Consider the following 24,317-nt stretch of genomic DNA (forward strand, 5'->3'; position numbering starts at 1 on the left):
AATTTGTACACAGGACCTCGGTTTTCCGTACCATCCGAACGACTAGACAGCTGTCCTTGTCAGGCCCTCCGTCCTGCATCACTGACAAGGGGAAACAACGCTGGAAAATCTGGATGAACTTTCTCGGCCAATGCGGGGATCGAACACCCGACCTCCAGGCTAGCGAGCCAGCGTCTTACCCACGTGATCCCCAAAACGAAACAAAATAGTATCTGAGTTTTAATCAGATTGGGCACAACCCTATATCCTACCGTGACAGCAGGTTAAGGAACAGTAGTTGACACTGTCCAGGAATATACCAGTACTAATTTTCTTAAAAGGAACGCATCAGTCAAATTTTTATATGTACAAAGTGCCTAGGGTTTAAGGGCTATGGCACAACCATACATTGATAGATTACGATATACCAGGATTTGGAATTTCGCCCATATATGTAGTCGCTTTCCAACTGAATCTTTCCAGATTTCATTTGCCAATGATACAATATGTACACTGCCTTTAGTGTATTCCACAATCTGAGCGACAAACTCAATCATGAACCCTACCACCTCCCATGAAGTTTAGTGATGAGCCCAGTCTACTAAACAATCACAACACTCAATCAATTTCTAAATGGGGACGAGTGAATGTCATGCCTAAATGGACCGATTTTTAGTTTAACTAAATATTAGGTATTGCTATAGTTTGGGAAATCACTTGACAACTAAATTTTCATTTCATGGAGTTTGACTAATTAATCATTCAAATAATTAGGGGACTGGATTACAGGGACTAATTTGGTGACACACCAAAAAACCACCATTATAAAATTGTGTAAAACTCATCTCTTTTAAAATAAATAATCAAGAAGACAAATCCCTCTATGACACTTTTATTTCTATACAAGACGACAGTTAATATTTAGTTTGTGGTCGTTTCGTAGAGAATCGTGGTACATAAAGCTTATGATTAACTCTATGAGGCAGAGGGAATCGCACATTCGGTTTCTGAAATAGAGAAGAAATAACAAACATTATTTATAGGGAGAATAACAAAGCAAGATTAGGTATTTAATTATACTGTAAAGTTTTTAGTTTTATCTCCGCTTGTGGGTCATTAAATAACAATGACTTAAGCAGCAACATGACAATCTCAAAGTACAAAAGAGTCTGTAAACATACATGCACACAGTTCTGAGATTTGTAAGAATGACGTACACAATATCATGTAAAGAAATAAAGAGATCTACAGATACTCCATATCACGCCATTTTTTATTTCCATTGTTCAATTCAACTACTAACTTCACCAGTCATTAACAAACAATACTCTTTGCATACATCAACTTCTAATGTAAAACAGGAATGCACAATAAAACCAATCAAATATAGTAAACTTACAATAAATTGTTTGATGTTGGGTCTTCGTACTTTTTCATTTTCAACTTGTTTAACTCGAATGATCTGTATAGATGATGGCCTGGCTCGGTGACGGGCACCCATATCACGATCTGAAAATCAATGTAATTTACAATGTTTAACCATGTATTACTAGGGTAAAGAAATTTATGCCATTGGTGTCTAAAAAGTTCAAGAACCTTAGAGTGGGCTTCCAGAGTGGTAGAGAGACAGAGTACTGACTTAACTGAAGATTATGGATGAGCAGAGCGACAATCACATTTAATACAAGCTTCGACTCGTAAGCTTAGACTATCTGGAAAGTGTAAGATCACATTAAAGAGATTTGCAGAGTGGTAGGAATACTGACTTAATTGAAGATTATGGTGGAACAAAAATCACATTTAATACAAGCTTCGACTCATAAGCTTAGACTATCTGGAAAGTGTAAGATCACATTAAAGAGATTTGCAGAGTGGTAGGAATACTGACTTAATTGAAGATTATGGTGGAACAAAAATCACATTTAATACAAGCTTCGACTCATAAGCTTAGACTATCTGGAAAGTGTAAGATCACATTAAAGAGATTTGCAGAGTGGTAGGAATACTGACTTAATTGAAGATTATGGTGGAACGAAAATCACATTTAATACAAGCTTAGACATAAAGCTTCCTGTCAAATTCCAAGCTTTTGTCAAACACAATCATTCTGCCATCTCTTTTTCTCAGATACGGTAGTATAAAAAATTTGACAGAACCTTTTACTTGTGGAAACTAAGGATTATTTATTTGTCAGTTATTCTCCGTAATTGTTGATGATAGATCAGGTCTGCAAGGGAATTTTATAGCCTAAGGGAGCACCATGTTTAGTTTTGCATACAGAAAATATGCAGAATGTAGAATGTTTATATAACCTGGCACATGCAACACTTAAAGGCATACATGTATCACTGGCAACAAGTAAGGTATAGCATGCACCAAGAGTTTTACATGTGCTTTTGTTCTCTGCGATGCAGTTGGCAGAGTTGAAAGCCGTCAACCTTTCCTTTCCCATTATCGTTTCAGTAATTTTTCTGTCTCGAAAATCAGTGTTGGATTAGGATGCACCATCACGTTTTTGGCAAAAAATAGACAAAGGATATAGAAGTAACAAGTGTTGCCAATTGTTCTGGACAATAGACTTGACAAATATAACCACTTCACTCCGATATGGTTATTGGGTTTGAATGTATTACTTACAGCTGGATGTGACAGCTTTAGCTGCTGTTAATTCTCTGTATTCTCTGTACATGTTGTGAATACCACTTCTAGACACATAACGTAACCAGATACCATAGTTCTTTATCTGTGTTGGTTTCTTTTCACCAATCTAATAAAATAAAATCAACTGTATTAATTTAAAGAACAATCAAATTCCACATGATGGAAAGAAGATGATCAAATTCAGCACTGAATAAATTTTTCTATTTTATGCTATTTCAGCCTTTATTGGGTGTCATTGTGCTCTTAGATGTCAAACTTTTGGACAAACATTGTTCTAAAAGCTGCAAACATTTAACAATTGATCTTGTTACTCTTGTAGTAGCAGCTATTCAACACAAATCCCAATGGCAATAGAACATTTATATGCATCTTGGGTTAAATATACCTCAACTAGTCAAACCCCTAACTGTTAATCATTCTATTAATGTTTTAAAAGAACACTATGAAGTTCATTACCAAACCCAATGGCAAACATTGCAAGAATAATGTAATAATGCAGGTAACTTACCAATTTGCATTGCAGAATTTCACCATGAGCTTTCTTCACTTTCTTCAAACTTTTGACAAAATACCAGAATCGTGATTTAGCTGAACACCTGTCTGGTGCAAAGATGTTCATTTTATAAATTGGAGGGTCAGTCATCTTTCCAGATGGCGTATGGCGCCCATAGACCATATACTGTTTCAACTAATAAAAAAGATAATAAATTTTTCTTTACAATCATGACATAGAAATGTCTTAATAAAACATTTCAACTAAAAAAAAGTTTGTTTTGGAATAAAATTCCCATCAACAATAATGTCTTAGTCCTAGCTATTCTTATATTAAAGAAGAAATCACAGTATTCACAGATATGAAAAGGTTAAATTCTGAGTGGAATGCTCTCAGGACTTTAATTTAGTCGAAAGAAAACTACATGCATTTGAAGCTCTGTGATATCTTTTAATAATAATAATCAATTTGTATAGCGCTAAGTGCTCCAGCTAACAAGCTGCTCCACGGCGCTCTTCACAATTAAAATTCATACAATGTAAAACAAATAGTTCTAAAACATTAAAATGTCAACATGTTAATAGTTTAAAAACATGTTTAAAATTTAAAAAAAAACACCCAGCAACATTAGTAGAATTTTTACAATATGACTAGGCAATTCATTCCACACGTTAGCAGAAGCGTAAACAAAAGCCTGTTCACCATTTTAAGTCTTTACTGTAGGAACATGACCAAAGTCAAGTTGTCATTAAATTATACATTATAAAGTGGACAGCAAACACTGCAAGACATATGAGCAGTGACAAGTTGTCACTACACTGAGGGGTTTTGTTGTTTTCTATGTAACCATCAAATATTGCATGTTTTTGCTCGATTTAATTCCCTCCTGGCTCTGTTTATCATGTTTATGCTAGTAAAGTAGTTTCCTCAGTCCTGTACAAATTTTATCTTGGCAATTTGATAAAAAAAACAGATTATTTATATGAATAAATGCAAATTCAGTCGGAGTGATTCATGAGGGTCTTCTTAGATATTAAGACAGAGAAGCTTTAGTACATTTCAATTATGCAGAATTTGATAATGGTTGTTAAAATTGCCTGCTTATTAATTAGCTATCCATGTTGAACTGAAGATTGAACAATCCAACCAGAACCAGCTAAACTGGGCGATCATGTTTGATCAGGCAGTGAATCAGACTCCCTTTCCTATTTCCATCACTTTTACACCGAAAAAGTAGAGCTTAGCCGTCCGAACTGTGTTCACATGGAACTTCCTACTTCTATTAGGGTTAGGATTGGGTATTTAAGAATAAAACCTATAACACAAAAATCAAATGGGAGTCACATCAAACATATATATGACCCAAAACTGCACTTTTCACACGACCTAGCCACCGATTTCGCGGTCAACACAAATGTCACATGGCCAGGGGTTCACTACGTAAGTGCCGTTTAAGACATCTAAATTATTTATTCAAGACAAGCTTGTTGCATGACAAATAGAGCTGTGGAGACAGAAATTTGTGTGTTTGTAACACACGTGTTTTCGTTAGCCGCCATCTTGGATGGATTTCTCAGGAATTTTTAATAAATATCGGTGTCTAACTGTATTTGAACTAAAAACTGAGAACAAAGGAGACATTATAATGACTTTACATAAGCCGGGACATAAATACAATTTAATTTTAGTTGGTTCAAAACGTTATTTTACACATTAAAGGCCGTACCTCACCACGAACCCTCATTTTGCTAAATTACACGAGGGGGAAAAGAACGTGTCACGTGACTTTTTCCGGAATTAAAAAAAAAAATAATTCAATTTATTTCTTCGATTTTTGATATTAAATGTGATATTACTGAAGAAATTGTCGAAAATTTATTTAGTTATGAAATAATTATTGATCTTTTAAAACTTACACAAAACCCGATTTATTTAACTGGTTGATACAAATTTTGGATCGCAGTGTCCAAACCGAAAAACGTAAAAATAACCGGACAACCGGTAGTAGAACTTTCAACAAGAACATAAAAAATAATCAATTGCATTCAAGACCAGTTAAGTGTCTTACAAAATATTCTTCTTTTTCCACTTTTGAGGGATTTGTGAATGGCTGCTAATATTTAAAAGAAAATTAAAACTTGATACAGGGCTTCCCGAGTCGGGTACATCATCATTTTATAATCTACCCCCCCCCCCCGAATTAAAAGACAAAATTCTTAAGTCAACAGGTAAACGTTACTATTAAAGACATTTTAATTAAAACCCCCGAATAGTTACCACATAAAACAGTTTATCAGTACAATGTGGCAGATTCAATTAAATATAAAAATCAAATAGGTTCTACACAAGCGATCAGACTTCTGCAGCAGCAAAAAAACGGCGGGGTGTATATGGGGGCAGGCGGTATATAAAATCATTCTATTTTCCTCCCAACAAATCCCACTCCCACATATTTCCCCTTGCAGACTTGCATCAATTCCAATGTCCCTTATTATATCTATTTATTTTTAGTTTAAAAATTCGATTATGTTCCGCTAATACTATCATTTCAAACTTATAAACTTTATTTTATGCCTTTAATTCGTTGAAGTATCATATGGTACTAATATGACTTTTTATTATATTCTAATTAATTGATAATAATTATAACATTAGAACTTCCTCTGATAGGCTGTTTTAATTCTTTGATTTAATTAGCAATCAGTAGTGGACGCAGTGGCGGATTAAGCTCCACCAAGGCCTGAGGCGGCAGTTGCTGGAGGGCCTATTTAGTTTTTAAATAGGGCCTATTTAAAATGGCGTGGGCCTAATTAATTTCGGGTCAGGGCCTATGTTGATTCCCGGTGGGCCTAAACCCAACCCCCCTAACATTCATTGTCTATGCGTTTTAATCGTATCAGACAAGTCTAAAAAAAATTTTTTTACAAAATCTTTGGGCCTGAGGCTGCAGCCTCATCAGCCTCACTGATAATCCGCTACTGGTAGTGGGTTTGATTATAAATAGATACATCCATATAATATCATGCAATATCGTGCAATACACCCGTGGTCACATGATCTCAACCCATTTCGTTTCATCACCGGGTGTAAATTTGGAAGCAACCGTTACTAACGAATAACAAGCATGGGAGTGATGAAACGTGGTAGTGTCGAGGTGTAATAACAAAATTATCTGCTAAATATAAGCAAAATAATTATCAATCAGATCACATACTGTTCCCAGAGGCACAACAATTGTTTTAATATTAGTAGAAAATGGCAAAAGTTATGAAGTAAATTACGTCGTAGGCGTGTCAATCACAACAGCTGCTGTGAAATCAGATTGAGATAGAACCAGTTCACCAGACAGTTCATAAACAAAACAAAATGATGACTTCTTAGCATTTTCTAAACAGATTAAATTATGAAATAAATTAAAAATTGATGTACATTTATCGTAAAAATGGATGAGTTGGCATTACAGGGGTTAGGACCAAACGCTGACAATGGATCTCGGGATCGAGTAAGTATTTGGTGTCACTGTCAGTGTGTAAATGTTTTGTTTGATTGATGATATTGATAATTTGTAAATGGAAAAACAATGTAATTTGGGTGAAGATAACTTGAAAATGATAGAAATTAAAAGTCAACCTGCTTCTTTATCCTGTTTAAGATTTGTTTGAATTATCAGAATGATATGTTTTGATGACAGATATAATATTAACACAACAATTATAGAATTTAGACATGCAAATATGGTCAATGTTAATATGCAGGTGGAGCAAAATTAAATACATGTAAAATTGAATAAAAAATGTAGGATATTAGTCTAAGACAAATGTGTTTTTTGTTTTATCAAATTTCATAATAAAGAATAAGGTACATAGATCTAACAATCATGAAATATTTATGTTAATGAACATTGTGAGGAATAATTTCAGAGCCTGTCTTCTATTAGTTCTAATATAATATGTTCTATGTTCTACATACTAAATGTAGGCTTTCATAACCTTAAGCCTTAAATGTGTATGTATGTTACACACATACATGTACGATGTAGATGTATGTAATACTTATTTCTATGATGCTATAGTATGCATATTGTGACACACATGTACATTGTAGATGTAATAATTTCTATGATGTTAGGCTTACATGTATGCATTGTTAGACACATGTACATTGTAGTTGTAATATTTTCTATGATGTTATATGCATATTATTATATTATAGGCCATGCAGTATTTTGAACAGCTGAAATCGTGTGAGAATGGATGGAAACTTTGTGCTCAGGCTTTCACAAGTGGAACATATCATAGGTAGGGCTACCATATTATTATATATTTCTGCTAAATAATGTAAGTAATAATCCTGTGCATCTACACGCCTATGCTGGTTGATTTTAATGCAAGTAAGTCCGGTCTGGTATTTAGGCTATGACCAGGACTGTAGGTAATTTTTCACAGTTAATTAGCAGTTTATCAACGGGAATTATTACTTTGATTTCTCATTTTACAATACGTTTACCTGTATTTATTTTTTTACATTTTATTTACAATATGTGGGGAATACACTGGATTTATCTTTTTTCAAATTGAATGAAAAAAATATTGGAGTTGCAGACAATAGATCAAATGTCAATGACGTCTATAATTAATTTTTAACTTGTTAATTTCAGCAATGATCATGTGAAGTTTTTTTGTCTACAAGTTGTTGAGAATTATTTAAAGAAGAATTACCTATTGGGATCAAAAGATGATCATGATATTGTTAAATCATTTGTTGTTGCTCTTTTACAAATAGAGGTAAGTTAAACTTACATGTATTGATTTCTAAACTAGCACACATAAAATTACATTTTGTAATCCATTTTGTTCAGACAGCAAGATAATAATTAAACTGTAATAAATTTACATAATTAATTTTATTCTTATTTTGTTTTACAGGGAAATGGTGCGTCACAGAATAAAAACTTTATTCGAAATAAAGTAGCACAGGTTGTCTCCCTTGTTTATGTCGTTGATTACCCTCATCGATGGCCGACTTTCTTCTCTGACATTCTAGACACATTGCGTATCGGTCCCATGGCTGTTGATATGTATCTGCGAATTCTATTGGCTATTGATAGTGAGGTTGTTGACAGAGAAATAATTCATAATCAAGAGGTTTGTAGATTTTCTTTGTTGGAAAATGGTCATATGTGTTGGAATTATTTTTTTTTGGCGAGTGGCGGGGGAAGGGAAAGACAGGTGTATGTTATTGAAACAGAAGCCCTTCTAAACTTGTACATAGCCGATGGTATTGTTCTAGGTTTATTAAGATTTTGGGCGTGTCACCCACCTCGCTCATTCTTCTTCTTCTATTAGTGTTTAACGTCCACTTCCACCGACGGTGATGTCGCAGACAATTTGTCTTATTTTATTATCTTAGCGCATGCACAGGGGTCTTTCCTGTGGGAGGAATCTGGGGTACCCGATGTAACCCACGAGTTTGTGAAGGTACCCCTATCTCCAAGCCACATACGCTCACCAGGGATCCAAACCACAATCACAAGCCAGAGGTAACCGGCCAGCTAGAGCTTAAAGCGCAACACTTTATACCACTGGGCCCCATCCCACCTTGTTCATCAAGTAACTGACTATTTTAAGCCCCACCCAACTTTCCCCTCCATCCTTTCCTTTTCATAGTTCCTGTAACTTTACTTGTTTTGGGGGATTTTATTTTATAATTTCAATCTAAACAGATATTTTTTGTTTGTTGTATTATATTTCGTATATAGATTTAGTGTTTGTATTAATAAATGATATATTTTGTAATAAAGGAAACTCAGAGGAATACATTAATAAAAGATGCTATGAGAGATCAGTATGTTGTACAGTTAGCAGAATCTTGGTTTATGATTATGGTAATTATTATTTTTAGAAGTCTACGTGTTTGGTTATATTTAAAGATATTAGAATTGGGAAAAGTAGCCTGAGATTACAATGATTTCCCAGTTACCTTTTTCATTATTTGTATAATTTTGACATGCCTTGGTTGGTGACATAAAAATAATTTACTTCGAAAATGTTATACAAATTTGTGTTTTGTTTTACAGACAGGTTATGAGACATCACATCCAGAAATAACATGTCAGTGTCTAGAGGTTGTTGGTAAATATGTGTCATGGATTGACATTAATCTGGTTGCTAACGACAGATTCGTCACAGCTCTCCTACGATTTCTCAACAATAATCTGTTACGAGAAAGCGCCTGTGATTGTATATATGAAATAATATCTAAAGGCATGGATCCTGTCGCTAAAACTAAATTAATCGAATCCTTTGTTTCTTTATTGGAAAGCCAGGGTGTCTTCAATCCTTCTGAGGTATGTAAAAATGTAGACATATATACTTTGTGTCTTAGGCCATGTTTTGTAAGTTTGGAACCTGGACTTTTTTTTATTCAATAGGTAAACCTCTAAGTATATTGGAAGTGGAGAAAGTAAACTGAGAAAGCTGTTCATATAAAGACTAATTATTTTTTCAGTCAGCATAACTGTTACCAAGCTAAATCTGTAACCACATGCATTATGTTCTATCCTTAGTCTCAGTTGGTTTTGAATCCATGTATCGTTGAATAAGATGGTGTATCCATGTATTTCAATCTGCCCAGATTTGACCCCAAAAATTGGTGTCTTAAATTCAATATCACTCAGAGCAATATAACTTGGTTAAACTGTTTCAATGGCATTTAGTAATTGAACTAGAGTATACAGGTCACAATTCTATGGAATACAATTACTGCTTTTTACTGAGCTTGATATCATAGCTTGATAATGACTAGAGAAGCCTAATCGAAACGTCGCTCAGTAAAAAGCAGTAATTGTATTCCATAGAATTGTGACCTGTATAACTTGGTTACAAGATTAAATTTTCTAGAATTGTATTCTCTCAATCCCTCGAAATAGTCTATTGAATAAACATGAGAACCATGTGTTTTACAATCTGATTAAAACACAGATCCTCAAAATTTCGTTTTACTTGTCTTTACTAAACTAGGATCTGGAAGAGTTGTTATCATTGGCGTGTTCTGAATGGTGTGAGGAATTAGCCAATGAAACGGTCTGTTACGGCAAGCTTTGCACGGAACTGCGGGTAATCTACTAACATCAATGCTGATTTGTTAACCAGGTTAATCAAATGTCTGACGTCATAGGGTCAAAAGGTGCTCGTATGACCCTCTGACGCGACCTATGGCTACAACCGGTCAGATCTTTATGAGTGTAGGCCATCGAAAGTATAAAAAAACAAAACGAAATATAGATCTGTATTTTAATCAGATTGTGTGTTTGACAGAACTGTGACCGGATTCATTTCCAAGTCACCCTATTGCAATTCCTTGGATTTGAAATGTTACAAACAGACAATCAATTCAAGCAACCCTGAAAATAGCATTGGGAAAGGGGATAATGTGTATTTTGTTGTGCTGTGTTCCTTGCTTGAAAATTAAATAGTGAAATTGATTTTATACTTTTAGGATGAAGAAGGGGATTATTTATCTAAATTATCTAAACTCGTTAATGGTATAGGTGTTAGTCTCATACTAGCATGGCAGAAGTAAGTTGGTCAATTTATTTGTCACTTGAAGCATATCCTTCCTCTAGCAACAAACTGACATGATTCCCTCTTGTTAATGATGCAGGACAGAGGGCCTGGCATAGGATTACATATAATCGTTCAGATGAGATGAAAAACCGAGGTCATGTGTACATATTGGTACTCACGTAAAAGAACCCTAGGCAGTTGGAATTGAATATAAGAGTAGGCTGTAGTGCTGTCGTCCGGCCAAAGTTTCCCTCATAGCAAGCACATGTATGCCCATCTTCATTAGCAGATCAGTAGGATGTTAAACCCCATTTCATTTTATTTTATACCTTTCCGGGGGGGGGGGGGGTCAAAATGGTGAGAGCGTGCGCATTGTATCATAAGGTCTGTCATTGAGTCAACTGACGTGGTTTCAATTCCTCGGTTATACGTGACATAGAGTAGGGTTTTGTCCGGGTCCTCCGATTTTCTCCTACTCCTAAAGACCCCTACGCGCAAGCGAATTATTGAAATAAAAAATTTAACCAATTATTAGCCCCGAAATGACCTAGTTTGTGTTGAGTGCATGTTAAACCCCATTTTTTTCTCTCTCATATATTTCATGCAAGTTTTAAACTTAATAGAGTCATGTAGAGATATCAACTGGTAGAAAGGAACTTAGTCAAAAATAAACAAATCTTTAAAATGTATGTCTTATCAACTACTCAACCTCTGTTTAAAAAATAAAATCATTTGTTCTACAGGCTGGTAAAAAGTAACGACCAAGAAAATACACAAATAACTCTTCGGGCATTAGAACACAAAATACCCTTTATGTTACGTTTCCTTGGTGATGAGGATGATGATGTTTCTGGAGCAGTGACAGGGTTTGCTCAGGACTACATTGCTCTGTTAAAACAAGTAGTACCTCTTACTCCTAGTCAGAGAGAAAATGTAGAAGTGAGTGAGATGTTTACAAATTAAAATTATATGCTACATTTATGTATTATTGATTAAACATACATTATGCAAGAGCTAAATCTGCCAAATGCAGGTCTTTCTTTAGGCCCGAAATGTTATATAAACTATTAATTAGACATTTATTAGCAAAAAAAGACCATAATCAACTCTCGATGGCATCCAATAGTCAAGATTTTAACTAGATTAGAAGTCTCGAATATACGAGTGCCCTGGTTACCACAACGCACACATCTTATCAAAACTACAAACAGTGATAACTTGGCTCAGAATGAAGTAATGTGAATGAAATTTTAAATTTTACATTATCTATTTTTGAGCTATTATAGCAAGAATGGTCAGTTCTTTATCTAAATCTTACATAATGTATCTTTAACCATTTCAATTGAATCAAACAGGAGGATTGGAGTAATATTAGAATAGTTAAATTAGTATACAGTGTGACTGCTAACTTCTGTTTTGGAAAGCTTCTTGTAAATGTATTAATCATTTTAATCTGAGTCACAGTAGCAAAGAAATAAGCTGATCATGCTTGTAGCCATTGCTTCAGGAATATTATTTAAAACTATTTTTATTATGAAACAATTACCATGCTGGTGTTTGAGGGGAAAACAGGCAATTGTCTTTGAAAGGCAAAATGAATAAATAATAATATGTCAGTAATGTCTCATCATTCTACAGAGTTATTGTGCCAGATAACGTCTGTGAAAGGTGCCTTAAAATTGTGTTTGTACTTTGCAGGGTTTACTGTATACAATTATATCTAAGATGAAATTTGATGAATCTTATAATTTTGAACAGGAGGTAAATATTAACTTGTTTGATTATACAAAGCTTCATTTAACATTAATGATGAACCAAACATCAGTTACATATTCTATCATTCAGAATGTGCTTCATCTGCCTGAATTAGTATTGGTTGATTGTTTTTAAAAACAAAATTTTACACTCACGATACTGAAAAGTCTGGACTGAATTTTGAAACTAAGTGGAATTAATTGTGGCCTTATTTAACATCTGAAATAAGAAAATATTGGTCCGCATTAATCGGCTATGCTAAGCAACATTTGCTTCTCATCCATATATTGATACAGTAAAAAAAATTATCTGTTGAGTATATTTTGTATTGTGATTTTTGTTTTTTAGGGGGAGGATGAAGCTATGTTTCTAGAATACAGAAAACAATTAAAAGTTATCTTTAATAATTTGGCATTACTGGTAAGATTGATATAAATTTACACAAATTATTAGGGACATTTTATTGAGATTTTGTTTAACTAGTAGGCCTAGTAAATACACCCTTTATATGCTACCCTTTTGTTGTGGATTTTCCCATTTGTAGTGAGTAGTGCTCATTTTGAATGAAGCCTGAATCTCAACCTTTCCAGGATTGTACACTGCAGTGGATGATTATGACTAGACCCCGTAATCATTCACTTGATTTGATATACTTTAGTTGGTTATAATAACTTCCCATGTCTGTGTATTGTGTGTCTTGTCCGTTGGTTTGTCTTATGGGTGTTTCTCTATAGGTGGTGTGGTCATCCTACGCTTACTGTTGAGTCTCTACCATCAGAGCTCCTCTATACCAATATAGAGAGCCGTGCTGAAACCATCTGATATTTAAAATTATAACGAAGCATGCTACAGTGAGGGTCCAGTGTAGATTGGATATTATTAACATATTGTTATTAAAATGGATGAAATATTTATATTTGTGATATATAATATCAACTGATTTGTTGTTGTATTTTAGGATACTGACCTATTAATAGGAACAGTTTTAAATGTAGTAACAAGAACCCTACCTGTCTGGGAATCAACAGATTTTCGTGATGTAGAGATAGCTGTGTATTTAATGTATATATTAGGTGAAGCAGTACCTGTGAGTATTGTAAATCTTATTATTATGTTTTGAGTTGGAGCCATGTTGGCTCAAGGAATCAGGCACTGACACACTTACCGAAAGATTCAGGTTTGATCCTGGTATTGGACTAGAAAGTGGCTCCAAACTTTTCAGCTGGGTTTCCGCCTTGTCAGATGGAGGACCTGGCAAGGAACAGCGTCTAGTCATTTGGGTGGGACGACAAAAAAGAGAATCCTTGAAATTGGACAAAAAGTAGGCAGAAACGCGGTTATCCAGGCAAAATTGGCTTTAAAGCACACTGTATGCTATATGCCTGGTTGGTGCAGAGCAGTAAGAACATTAAACCCTACTTCATTTATATTGTAAGTGCAAATTATAGATATTAACTAAATGTTTTAAATATATTCTATTCCCAATAAATGGAAGTTTATACCAATTAATTTTACTGAACAGTTAGGAGTGAAAACTGTGTATTTTATAATCGGTAAAGTCATGTGATATTTTTCAGGCGTCACACGGTCAACATTTTAGTGGAAATCCTACGAAAGTTTCAGCGTTGCAGGAAATGATGAGATTGGTAAATATATTTTACGATCTATTTTTGTTACATTTCTGTTGAAATTCAATGATGAGAAAGCAGACAAGCAGATATCAACATTGACATTTTATGTCAGTTTAGTATGCTTAGTCTAAAACCTCAATCTACCTAAAACAATAGAATTGTTGTAATATGATTTGTTTATATTTTACAGTTAATTAAAAGTCGTGTTAGTTGTCAAGGTCATACAAGTGTGTTGTTACAGTTCTTCGAAACGGTTGTACGATATGATAAATTCTTTCAGTGTGAACCAGAACATATCCCAGAAGTCTTAGTAAGTAGTTTTCTTATGTTAAATTGACAAGGAGTAGGGTCGCCTGTCCAACCTTGTGGGTTTTCTCCGGGTTCTCTGGTTTCCTCCTACTGCTAAAGACCCCTACACGCAAGCGAATTATTGAAATAAAATTGAACCGTTAAACCGCATTCCCCTCTCTCTCTCTCTCTCTTTCTCTCTCTCTTATGTTAAACATTAATGATACAAGAGGTGATCAGTCAGGTTTTTGTTTATCCAATTGTTGCTTTGTATGATTTACAGACCAGTTCAAGTTTGCCCTCATACTGTTTTAATTGGGGATGGGAGGGATGCAAACACAAAACTCAAGTTAGTGGGGTACCCAAAAAGGATTACATTGGAAAGCAGATGAGTCTAAAAATGTAGAACTAGTGGAATAAGCCTGGAAATCCGGCTTCTGTCAAAGATCATGTCGGATACAAGTTCAGGCTTTGTCAGTCAAAATTCCTCTAGTGCATGTCATTTTGTCTGGGACAGATTTGTATTTTTTCTGAGTTTAAAGTTCAATTAGGTAAGATTAAATAAAGAGATATTAGGGATTCAATTTTAGGTTAGCCTTGATCGTCATTACTAGTGTTGTGGTAATAAGCAAAGTCTCAATCATCCATTTTTATGTTCAATTATCTATCACAAAATCCACGAAATATCGCAGGTGAACGATGGCATCGAGAGTTGATTATGGTCTGGATAAGTTAAATAATGTCTTATTAATAATTGAGATAACTCAGACCTAAAGAAAGATCTGCAATAGGCAGATTTAGCTCTTGCATAATGCATGGTTAAGTAAAATTTCAGCTAAAAGTTCAAAATATCAGGCGATTAGTAGTACCAGACATTTAGACAGGTACAACTAAATTTGTTATATTTTGGCTTGTCGTGGAGGATTTTTCATAGAGGAGATGACCTGAATAAAACCTTAATTTTAACTCCCAATATTGTCCTTATGATTATGTGCATTCTGAATGAATTTGTAGAGAGTGTATCAAACCAAACATCTTTCATGCATCTAATTGTTATTTAAATATATATTTGTAGATGGCATTTCTAGATGAGCGTGGATTCCGAAACAGATCAGCTAAAGTTAGAAGCCGGACATCATATCTATTTTCAAGATTTGTCAAGGGTTTAAAGTAAGTAATTTTCTTGAGAATCTCTCACTTCTAAATTGGGAGTTGGTATTCATTTTTGTTTACAAAGTTATCATATATCCAACTGGACAGGCATCCTTCAATAAATGTTTGAACGTAGTGGATGAATTTAATGTATTCTTTGGCATCTTTTATTGGGTAAAGGTCTATTTTTCACTTGCTTAAAGAAAAGACGAAGATGACATTTCAATTTTAAAAAGTTTAAGTACATTTTGGGTAAATAATATAGAGTGTTGATTTAATAATTAAGTTTTATATGCTGATTAGCATTGTGGATTGAGTATCTGTAACATATAAAATTTGAGGTCCACAGATAGAGCCAGTTCAAGATAAATCAAATTGAAATTCAGTAAACAAATTGACTTTATAATATTTCAAAATAAAAATTAGATCATATAGATTTTTTTCTCATCAATAATTTATATAATACATCAGACCAACCCACTTCAAAACTTTATTTCGGACCTAGATTATAGTTGTTAAACCTTGTTAATTGTTACAAATATTAAAATTATTAATTAAGACTAGAATAAATAGAATTGTATCTATTCCAATTTTCAGACAACATATGAATTCATATCTGGAAGATGTGTTAAAGAGAATCCAGGATTTATTGGCGTTAAATACACCAGATAATGGTTATCAACATCTGCTATCAGACGATGATCAGCTATTTATATATGAAACTGCTGGGGTTCTTGTAGTAGCCAGTGATTTTCCTCCAGAGGTTAGTTTACAAAATATAGTTATACCTGTGACATATTCCTGACTTTTTTTTAAAGAGGGGTTTCTGTTCTCGAACATATCATTAAATTGTAAAAAACAAAATCCATTTGTTTAATATTGCTTTATTTCATGTCTTGCCATTCAGACAGAATGAAAACAAAGGTCCTGTGTACAGTGTACTGTAAGACCACTAGACTCTTTTAATTTAAATTCATTCTACACTGGTTTTTTTCTTAATTACCTTGTATTATTCTCGCGTTGATCGGTTCCAGAATGTTCCAGGTTGACATAGTAGCAAGTTACACAGAATACAGTTATCTCACGGTTCCGTCAGTAATGTTGAAAAGACAAACCTGATTTTCATTCTATTTATAGCAGATTCAGTAAGATCTGGGTTGTCCTTCTCTTAAAACTTGTATTTATTTGTTATGTTACAGAAAAAACAAGAATTAATGAAAAATTTATTGGCACCTATAGCCAGTAAGTTTGAAGGTTTATTAACCAAGTTATATCAAGAGAATGATGAAGATAAACAGTTGGCCTACGCTAAATGTGTAAATAATGCAATGGCTTTAGCAAGGTATGTCTTTTCGTCTAGTCTGTCCTGATAAGTATATAACTCATTTACTGTATTGTATATTGGGTTGCTTTTTTAAATAAAAGGGTTAGGGTTTATGTTATGTACTTAGCTATGTAAACCCCTCCTCATTATAAAAAAAAAAAATTCTGGAGCATGAACTGCTGAATAGATATTGTATTCTTCATAGAACATAACAGAAATCTGTGAAACAACAATTAACATGCACCATATTTTGACAACAGGGCAGTTTTTTAAATTATTTTCTAATACAATATATAATTTTTTTTACAGTCGTACAAGTAAAGGATTTTCTAGTCAACAGACAATGAAACAGTGTGGATGTATTGAAGCATTTACAGAACTACTTAAAATATTCCTACATGCCTTAAATACCCCCGTTCATCGACAGTTATTACATGTGGGTGTACGTCAGTATATGCATAGAATGGTGGTTTGTCTAGGTGAAGAGATTCTACCATTTGTCCCAATAGCTTTAGAAAATTTGTTAAAACAGCCAGAAACGAAAGAATTATATGATTTTATTCCCCTAATTAATCAACTTATTATGAAGTTTAAGGTTTGTATATTAATGTTTTATCAATGATTATTGTACTGCAGGGTTGGGTTGTCAAGTGGTCTAAAGTATCACTTTAGATCATAAGGTTTGTCATTGATTCTAGTGGCGTGGTTTCAATCCCAAGATTGTATATGACAAAGAGTAGGGTCGCCTGCCCAACTTCATGGGTTTTCTCTGGTTCCTAAGGTTTCTTGTACTGCTAAATATCCATGTGTGCAAGCAAATTATTGAAATAAAATTGTACCATAGATAGTAAATCCAATTTCTTTCTCTCTCTTGCTCTCTGATTACAGCAGGCAATGCAAAAAAATGCTAATCAAATAAATATAATAGAGAAATTTTAAAATGGACAAGGAGTAGGGTCGCCTGTCCAACCTCGTGGGTTTTCTCTGGGTCCTGCAGTTTCCTTCCGCTGCTAAAGACCCCTACGCGCAAGCGAATTATTGAAATGAAATTGAACCATATGTTAGTCCCGAATATGACCTAGTTTTTGTCGAGTGGATGTTAAACCCTATTTTTCTCTCTCTCACACGGTAAGTTGTTGTAAGAAACACAACTATAAAAATGGAATGGGATGCGATGCCTCTTCAACTCAATATTTTAAGACCACTATTACAGTTTATTTAAAATTAGTTTCTTAGTAAATAGAAAGGGGGACTAAAATAATATATAAATGTTGAATTTATTATTTGCGCTTAAAATAGTAATGAATAGAAAATTGAATGATGACATAAATTATTATGCCACAATTTAATCTATTTCAAAAGTAAGAGTAAAATAGTTTTAACATAATGGCATCTATTGTGGTTGTTTCATCTTGTAATTATATTTCATTAAAACTTCTCTTTACAGACGGACATAACCCCGTTTTTAAACAGTTTATTTATGCCCCTTGTAAGTACAATATTCCAAGTTATCTCAACTCCTTCTGATGAACGTGATCAGATAGCAGCCAATGAGAAGAAGATGTTAGAACGAGGCTACTTTCAGTTTCTATCTACGATTGTATCATATCAAGTATTTGATGTATTAAAGGCACAAGCTGGTCAGAACTTGGATCAGGTTTTGATGTCGTTAATCCAAGGTGCGGTGGAACTTCAAGATCCACAGGTTAGATATTTTCATTGTTAAATCTTTTAGTGGAGTTGTATTGTTATATATCAGAGTACATGAGGCAGAAGCAATTATTATGTTCAGGAAATCAATGCAAAAAGAGCAATTTTGTTATGTTAAAATATATCCTTTAGTCAAGATTTTAATTGATTTTTTCCAATGTTTACCATTATTGTGGGCTGTAAGGATAACTCTTGGTGTAAGACTTTGGTTCTGTGCTATTTATGTGTATCTCTTTTCCATTGTTTTTCAGAGTCAGAAAATGTGTTTTAATATATTCAGAAAATTGATAGAAGTTTGGGGTAAGTCTAATTTAAATCTTAAACTGGTTTTACAGACTGATGCTTGTTTGGTTTGGCAGTGCTTCATTGTATTAATCTAAGATAAATTATGATATTGATAAAGTAGCTAGTAAAGCTATAAACATTCCAAAGCACCATAAAGTGAATGCTTACTTTGGAAAAATAAAAGATGTTTCACAAATTTAGATAAAATTTCAAATTTAAGAGGTTGATTAGGGATACTAAGAGTATTCAGATAGCTATGGTAGTATTACAATACATAATACAGGATCACGGTGGGTAAGACACTGGCTCGCTAGACTGAAGGTAGGGTGTTCGTTCGATCCCTGCATTGGCCGAAAAAATGCATCCAGATTTTCTGGCCTGGTTCTCCCTTGTCAATGATGCAGAACAGTGGGCCTGACAAGGACAGCTGTCTAGTCGTTCGTATGGGACAAAAAACATTGGTGTGCACGCAAAAGATCCCTTGACATTTGGAATTCGATACAAGAGTAGGCGGTAGTGCCGCTATTCGGGCAAAATTGCCCTCATAGCCCATTGTATGGTGTATGCCCATCTTCATTAACCTAGTACGGAGCAGAACAATAGGACGTTAAAACCCATTTCGTTTCATTTCATTTACAATACATAATAACAACATATTATTTTTCTTCTATCTGCAGGTGGTAATGATGGTATATTGGGTTTTGCTGATTTTATGTATAATAATATTATACCAGCCTGTTTCCTTGCACCATTAAAACCAACCTTTGATCTTACAGACGGTCAGACAACATTAGTAAGTTGAAATAATTTAATACATAGATGAGTGGCTATTATAGAATATATAAAGTACTGAAAAGTATGAGAATATCTCAAGATTAACCAGAATATTGATCTGTAGTCAGAAATGTGAATCTCTCAAATGAGTGTACAATCAATCAGGTATAAAAGTGGTGCATTTTAATTGCACTTGTATATATTAGTCATGGAAATGAAATAAAAATTGGTTTAACTTCCTAGTTTTCTGCACCAACTGGACAAAGGAAAGCAGGCACATGCAATGCATTCTGTCATGCGGGGAAGTTGTCCGGACAGCGGCATGACAGGCTATTCTCATGTCAAATTCCACCTGATAAATGTTCTATTACCTGCATGCCACGGTGTACACAGGACCTCAGTTTTTCCCTCTGTCTTTTACATACATATCAGAGGAAACCATGCAAGAAAAGCCCGTGAAAGTTTCTTGACCAACACTCTTTAGTCATGGTATATGTATGTTTATATGATGATTATAACTATATTTCAGGCTTTAGGTGAAAGTGCTCTCTGTTTAAAAAGTATTGTTGATAAAAGGGTAAGATGGTTTATGATGAAAAGCTTTTGTTTTGTATTTTCAAGTTGTGATACTTCATTGAAATCTCTAATTGATCTAGTACATTATTTCTTTGCCTGTTTTCAATATGATTGTAGCATCAGTCTCACAGTTGTCAGTGATTAGGGTTGTCCAGAAATGGCCTAGGATTTGCTTGATGAACTTCATTTTCCTGTTTTCTTCCATCTCTCTATCAAGTAGTTTGTGTATTTCCTGGGTCTGAGAAATTATTTATTAATTTCTATAATGTTTTTGTAGGGAGAAGAAGTGATAATCTATCTGCAATCAGATTATTTACCAAAACTTAATCTGCCTCCAGAATTAATTCAGGAATTTTGTCATGCTTTACGCACAGACAGTAAAACATTTAGAAATTACCACAAAGTAAGTCAATGTTCTTAATCTTTCTATCTGTTAAATATTTTCTTTGACTTCTATATTGAGAAAAAATACTGTGCTTTGGTAACTGAAATTTGAATAAAATTTGAGCCTAATATTTTTATTTATAATTTTGCATTGAAAAGTTAGTTCATTAAATGTATTTAATTGTCTTTTAATTGCAGATATTTTTTACAAAGGCGAAGTCATGACAGAATAGAATATGGATGTAAATAATGTATATAGTTTATATATGTATAAACAATTAATTGATTGTTTTAATAATTCTTGTTATATTAAAGAATCTGCCTGGAAGAAAAAGGGCATTAAATCTATTATTCAAAAATATAGGCATACAAAAAAACAAATTTCTATGGAAGCATGACAATCCTTTTCCTGGAATGAATTAAAAGTAATTTTTCTGAAAACATAGTCTCGGTCACCCAGAACCTCCTAGTCTTCAACATACCGAGTGTCTGGGAAGGTTGTCAATATTTGACGTAAAGTCCATTGCCCATGCGTAACCGGGAGTTTGGTTTTTAATGTGGTTGATTATCCAGTCTCTTTAGCCAAGTCTAGTAAGAGTTGCGCCCCTTCCCACAATAAATCCCATAATTCTTGCATTAATATAAACAAACATGAATCGTGACGACGAATTAGGATTAATTTTAAAAGCATAGATATGGCCCATGAAGAGAGAAATTTTACAATAAAAAATTAAAAGTGTTAGATATTGAACTCGCATGCAATCAAATGGATTTTTTGAAATGACATTCTTAAATTAATTTCATGGGCGTACATGTCTTGTTTTAAGAGGAGTTACCTCCCTTAGACATTGTTTATGATAATGTGAAAGACAGGATTATCTAGCCAATTTTTCTCAAATGTTGACAACCTGTCCAGACTAATATTCGTAGAATATTTTTCTGGATGATAGAGACTACTGAAAACAGGTTCATTTTGTATGCCTATAATAAATATGGTAAAACCCAATAGCGCTGTTAATATATTCAATATATATATATTGCTATATTTATTTATTGTTGATAAAATTTGTTTATAAAATGTTATGTTAAAAAATTTGATTGTTTACTATTATACAAAATGATTGGCCACAGTTTGTTGTTAAAAATTTTCAAAAATGAAATGAGAATAAATTGTATTTTATTAGAATTATATTTCACACATTAATTAATTTGTGAATAATTTGCATGAAACCATCCAGAAGGATAATTATTGCTATGAACAAAGGATATTTGAATAGGTATATTGTCCCAGTGAATCTGGGACTCTTATTACCACCAGGCTCTGCTGCATATACTATAGAATTTTATAATTGAACAAATGTGTTTTCAAGTCAGTTTGTCAGAGGACAGGAAATCTTGAACTGCCAAGGTCACCTTTATTTTATTAAGTGAACCGATAAAAAAAAAGAGATTATATTTGTGGAAAAATAGGTTGTGATGATAAATTCTTGATCTTGTTATAAGTATTGTAATGTAGGAGGAAGATTCTGCTGTTCCTTTTAAATCACCGGTTTCCACTTGTTTGGTATCTAAAAAGTTACTTCACTAACACTTTTTATCATACATAGAATGCTCCACAAGTGTTTTATAGATAAACTGTTTATGTCTTTTATTGTCTATTAGTAAAAGTTGTTGGCTTGTATTGTGTCACATTTCCCTCCATGAGCTTAGCATTTTTGTCATTTACTCTAAATAAAATAATTCAAATATTTCATAAATTTATTAAAAATCAAATTTTTATTGTAGGTCAAAATGTAAATGAGTATGGATCAGTTCAATAAAATAATATTAAACTTAGATAAATCAAATTTTACAAGTCACATCTGTATTTTTTTAAGATATAAAAATATTATTATGTTACTAAAAGTGTGGCATTCTTACCGGTAATATTGTAAAATACAAATTAATTTATTTAAAGCATGCTGTATTATAGGTTAATATGCATTTAATCAGGGCATTGTAAATACTTAGATATATTCTATATAAAGATAATCTCATTTGTAACCAGACCCATTTTTATTGGTTTCTTGGCCATTTTGTTTATGGTGATTTGAATAGTCAAAACAAGGTTAGTAATTATCAGTTACTACTAGTCATCTGGCTGTAGACCTGACAATTGATGTTAGTAGGCAGTCAGGTTTCATGTATTTTCTGTATTTCTCATTTTAAATCAAAGTAAGTTGTGTGCTTCACAAATTAAGGGATTTTTAACTAAGAGTCATTCATAAATTTGTGTCAAATTTCAGGAATACTGCTTTTATGTCTTATATGAATAATAGTAAGATTAGAAAACAGCGCTATTGGGAAGAGAAAATCATTGTTTGTTATATTGATGAGTTTGTGGCTTAAAAAGTTGTTACACAAGAACCTCACTATAATTCTGATATTTGGGTTCCAGCGACTACACTTGGATTGATTAAAACGCAGATCCTATTTCGTTTCGTTGTTTAAAATTTAGTTTTACTACACTAGGATCTGAAAGACTTATGTAACCCACGTTCTTGTTGATGTGAGGGATTAGCCAATCAAATGGTCTGTTGTGGCGTGGCAAGTTCTTGGCATGCGGTGCAAAACAAAAGTTGTATTTCCAAATACCCACTTGAAACATCAATACTTGTTGGTTAATCAAATGTCTGACGTCATAGGGTCAAAAGCCGCTCATATCACCCCTAATGCGACCTCAACTTTCAGATCTTCATTTAGTGGACATTGAATGAAAGTATAAAAAAACGAAACATAGACTATATTTTAATCAGATTGAGGAATTGTCTACAGTATTTATAGGGTACAAATTTAATTGAACAGGGTTATAATGAGGTAATCTTGTAGTTCTAAAGACATTTTATTATATATAATCGATCTCTACTTCATGGCATTTAAGTAGAATGTCTTTATAACCCATGGAATAAATGTTAAAAGTAAAAATGCTTTGCAATAAAATTCTTTACAAACATCTTGAAAATAATTGATCTTTTGTTTTCAATTCAAACTGGTACTGCGATGTGTATTAACTTCTCACAAGCACTTTAATTTATGCATGGCACAGATTTATGTGGGATGCTTTTAATTTTTTCATGGTGTATATTTGTGAATGACCTGGCTCCTTGTGTCTTTTAAAGCGGCCTTAAGTATAAAGAGCTGACAGTTCTCGCTATAATCAGTGACACAATTATTGTCTAGTCTTGATTGTCATTACTATAATACAAAGTCACGGTTATTTCATCAGAGACAAAACATATTAAAATTTACTAAATATCTGAGCCATCCAATGGCATCGAGAGTTAATTATGGTCTTGGTAAGTTAATGTCTAATAATTTATGTAACATTTCAGGCCTAAAGAAAAACCTGCAATAGGCAGATTTAGTTCTTGAATAATGCATGTTTGAAATAGTTAAGTCTCTTAACTCAATATCATCCAAAGTCTTTGACACTGAAAACACGATTTATTTGTCAGTTTAAATCAACATTAATGATGTGATCTTACCAGGAAAAGATGGGCTTCTGATATCCAATATTTAACCCAAAATAAACATTTTACCATTGGTAGACGAATTGTGTACCATTATGCATTTCAGCGCCATTTGTAACAAGGGAATCGAAGAACGGGGCTAGACATATTCCACAAGTCATGTCAAACTGTGACGGCATATCTGGAGAGCATGCACAATCAATACTGTTGGTGTAGACTGGAATAACCAGA

At 33.5% G+C, this 24,317-nt stretch overlaps 2 protein-coding genes across 3 annotated transcripts; one reads left to right on the top strand and one right to left on the bottom strand.

Moving 5' to 3' along the window:
* Nucleotides 1-855: 855 nt before the first annotated feature.
* LOC126828246 (60S ribosomal protein L18a) lies at nt 856-4,921 on the bottom strand. The gene is made up of 5 exons (XM_050557910.2): nt 4,860-4,921; nt 3,149-3,328; nt 2,617-2,746; nt 1,379-1,488; nt 856-986 (listed from the first exon to the last, which is right to left on the bottom strand). Exons 1-5 carry the CDS (start codon nt 4,875-4,877, stop codon nt 894-896), a joined length of 531 nt encoding a protein of 176 aa, XP_050413867.1. The 5' UTR covers nt 4,878-4,921; the 3' UTR covers nt 856-893.
* A 1,326-nt stretch (nt 4,922-6,247) lies between these two features.
* LOC126828234 (exportin-T) lies at nt 6,248-23,568 on the top strand. Of its 2 annotated transcripts, none has more exons than XM_050557891.2 (23): nt 6,248-6,635; nt 7,346-7,431; nt 7,791-7,917; nt 8,059-8,277; nt 8,934-9,017; nt 9,210-9,479; nt 10,631-10,710; nt 11,442-11,637; nt 12,397-12,459; nt 12,802-12,873; nt 13,412-13,540; nt 14,013-14,099; nt 14,275-14,394; nt 15,448-15,542; nt 16,122-16,287; nt 16,724-16,866; nt 17,158-17,443; nt 18,296-18,553; nt 18,810-18,858; nt 19,521-19,636; nt 20,147-20,194; nt 20,471-20,596; nt 20,776-23,568. In XM_050557891.2, exons 1-23 carry the CDS (start codon nt 6,576-6,578, stop codon nt 20,800-20,802), a joined length of 2,907 nt encoding a protein of 968 aa, XP_050413848.2. In that variant the 5' UTR covers nt 6,248-6,575; the 3' UTR covers nt 20,803-23,568. The 2 variants fall into 2 exon arrangements, with proteins under 2 accessions (XP_050413848.2, XP_050413849.2); XM_050557892.2 differs by having other exon boundaries at nt 14,031-14,099.
* Nucleotides 23,569-24,317: the final 749 nt, after the last annotated feature.

Source organism: Patella vulgata, chromosome 7 (assembly GCF_932274485.2).
Source record: "Patella vulgata chromosome 7, xgPatVulg1.2, whole genome shotgun sequence".
Taxonomy (NCBI): domain Eukaryota; kingdom Metazoa; phylum Mollusca; class Gastropoda; family Patellidae; genus Patella; species Patella vulgata.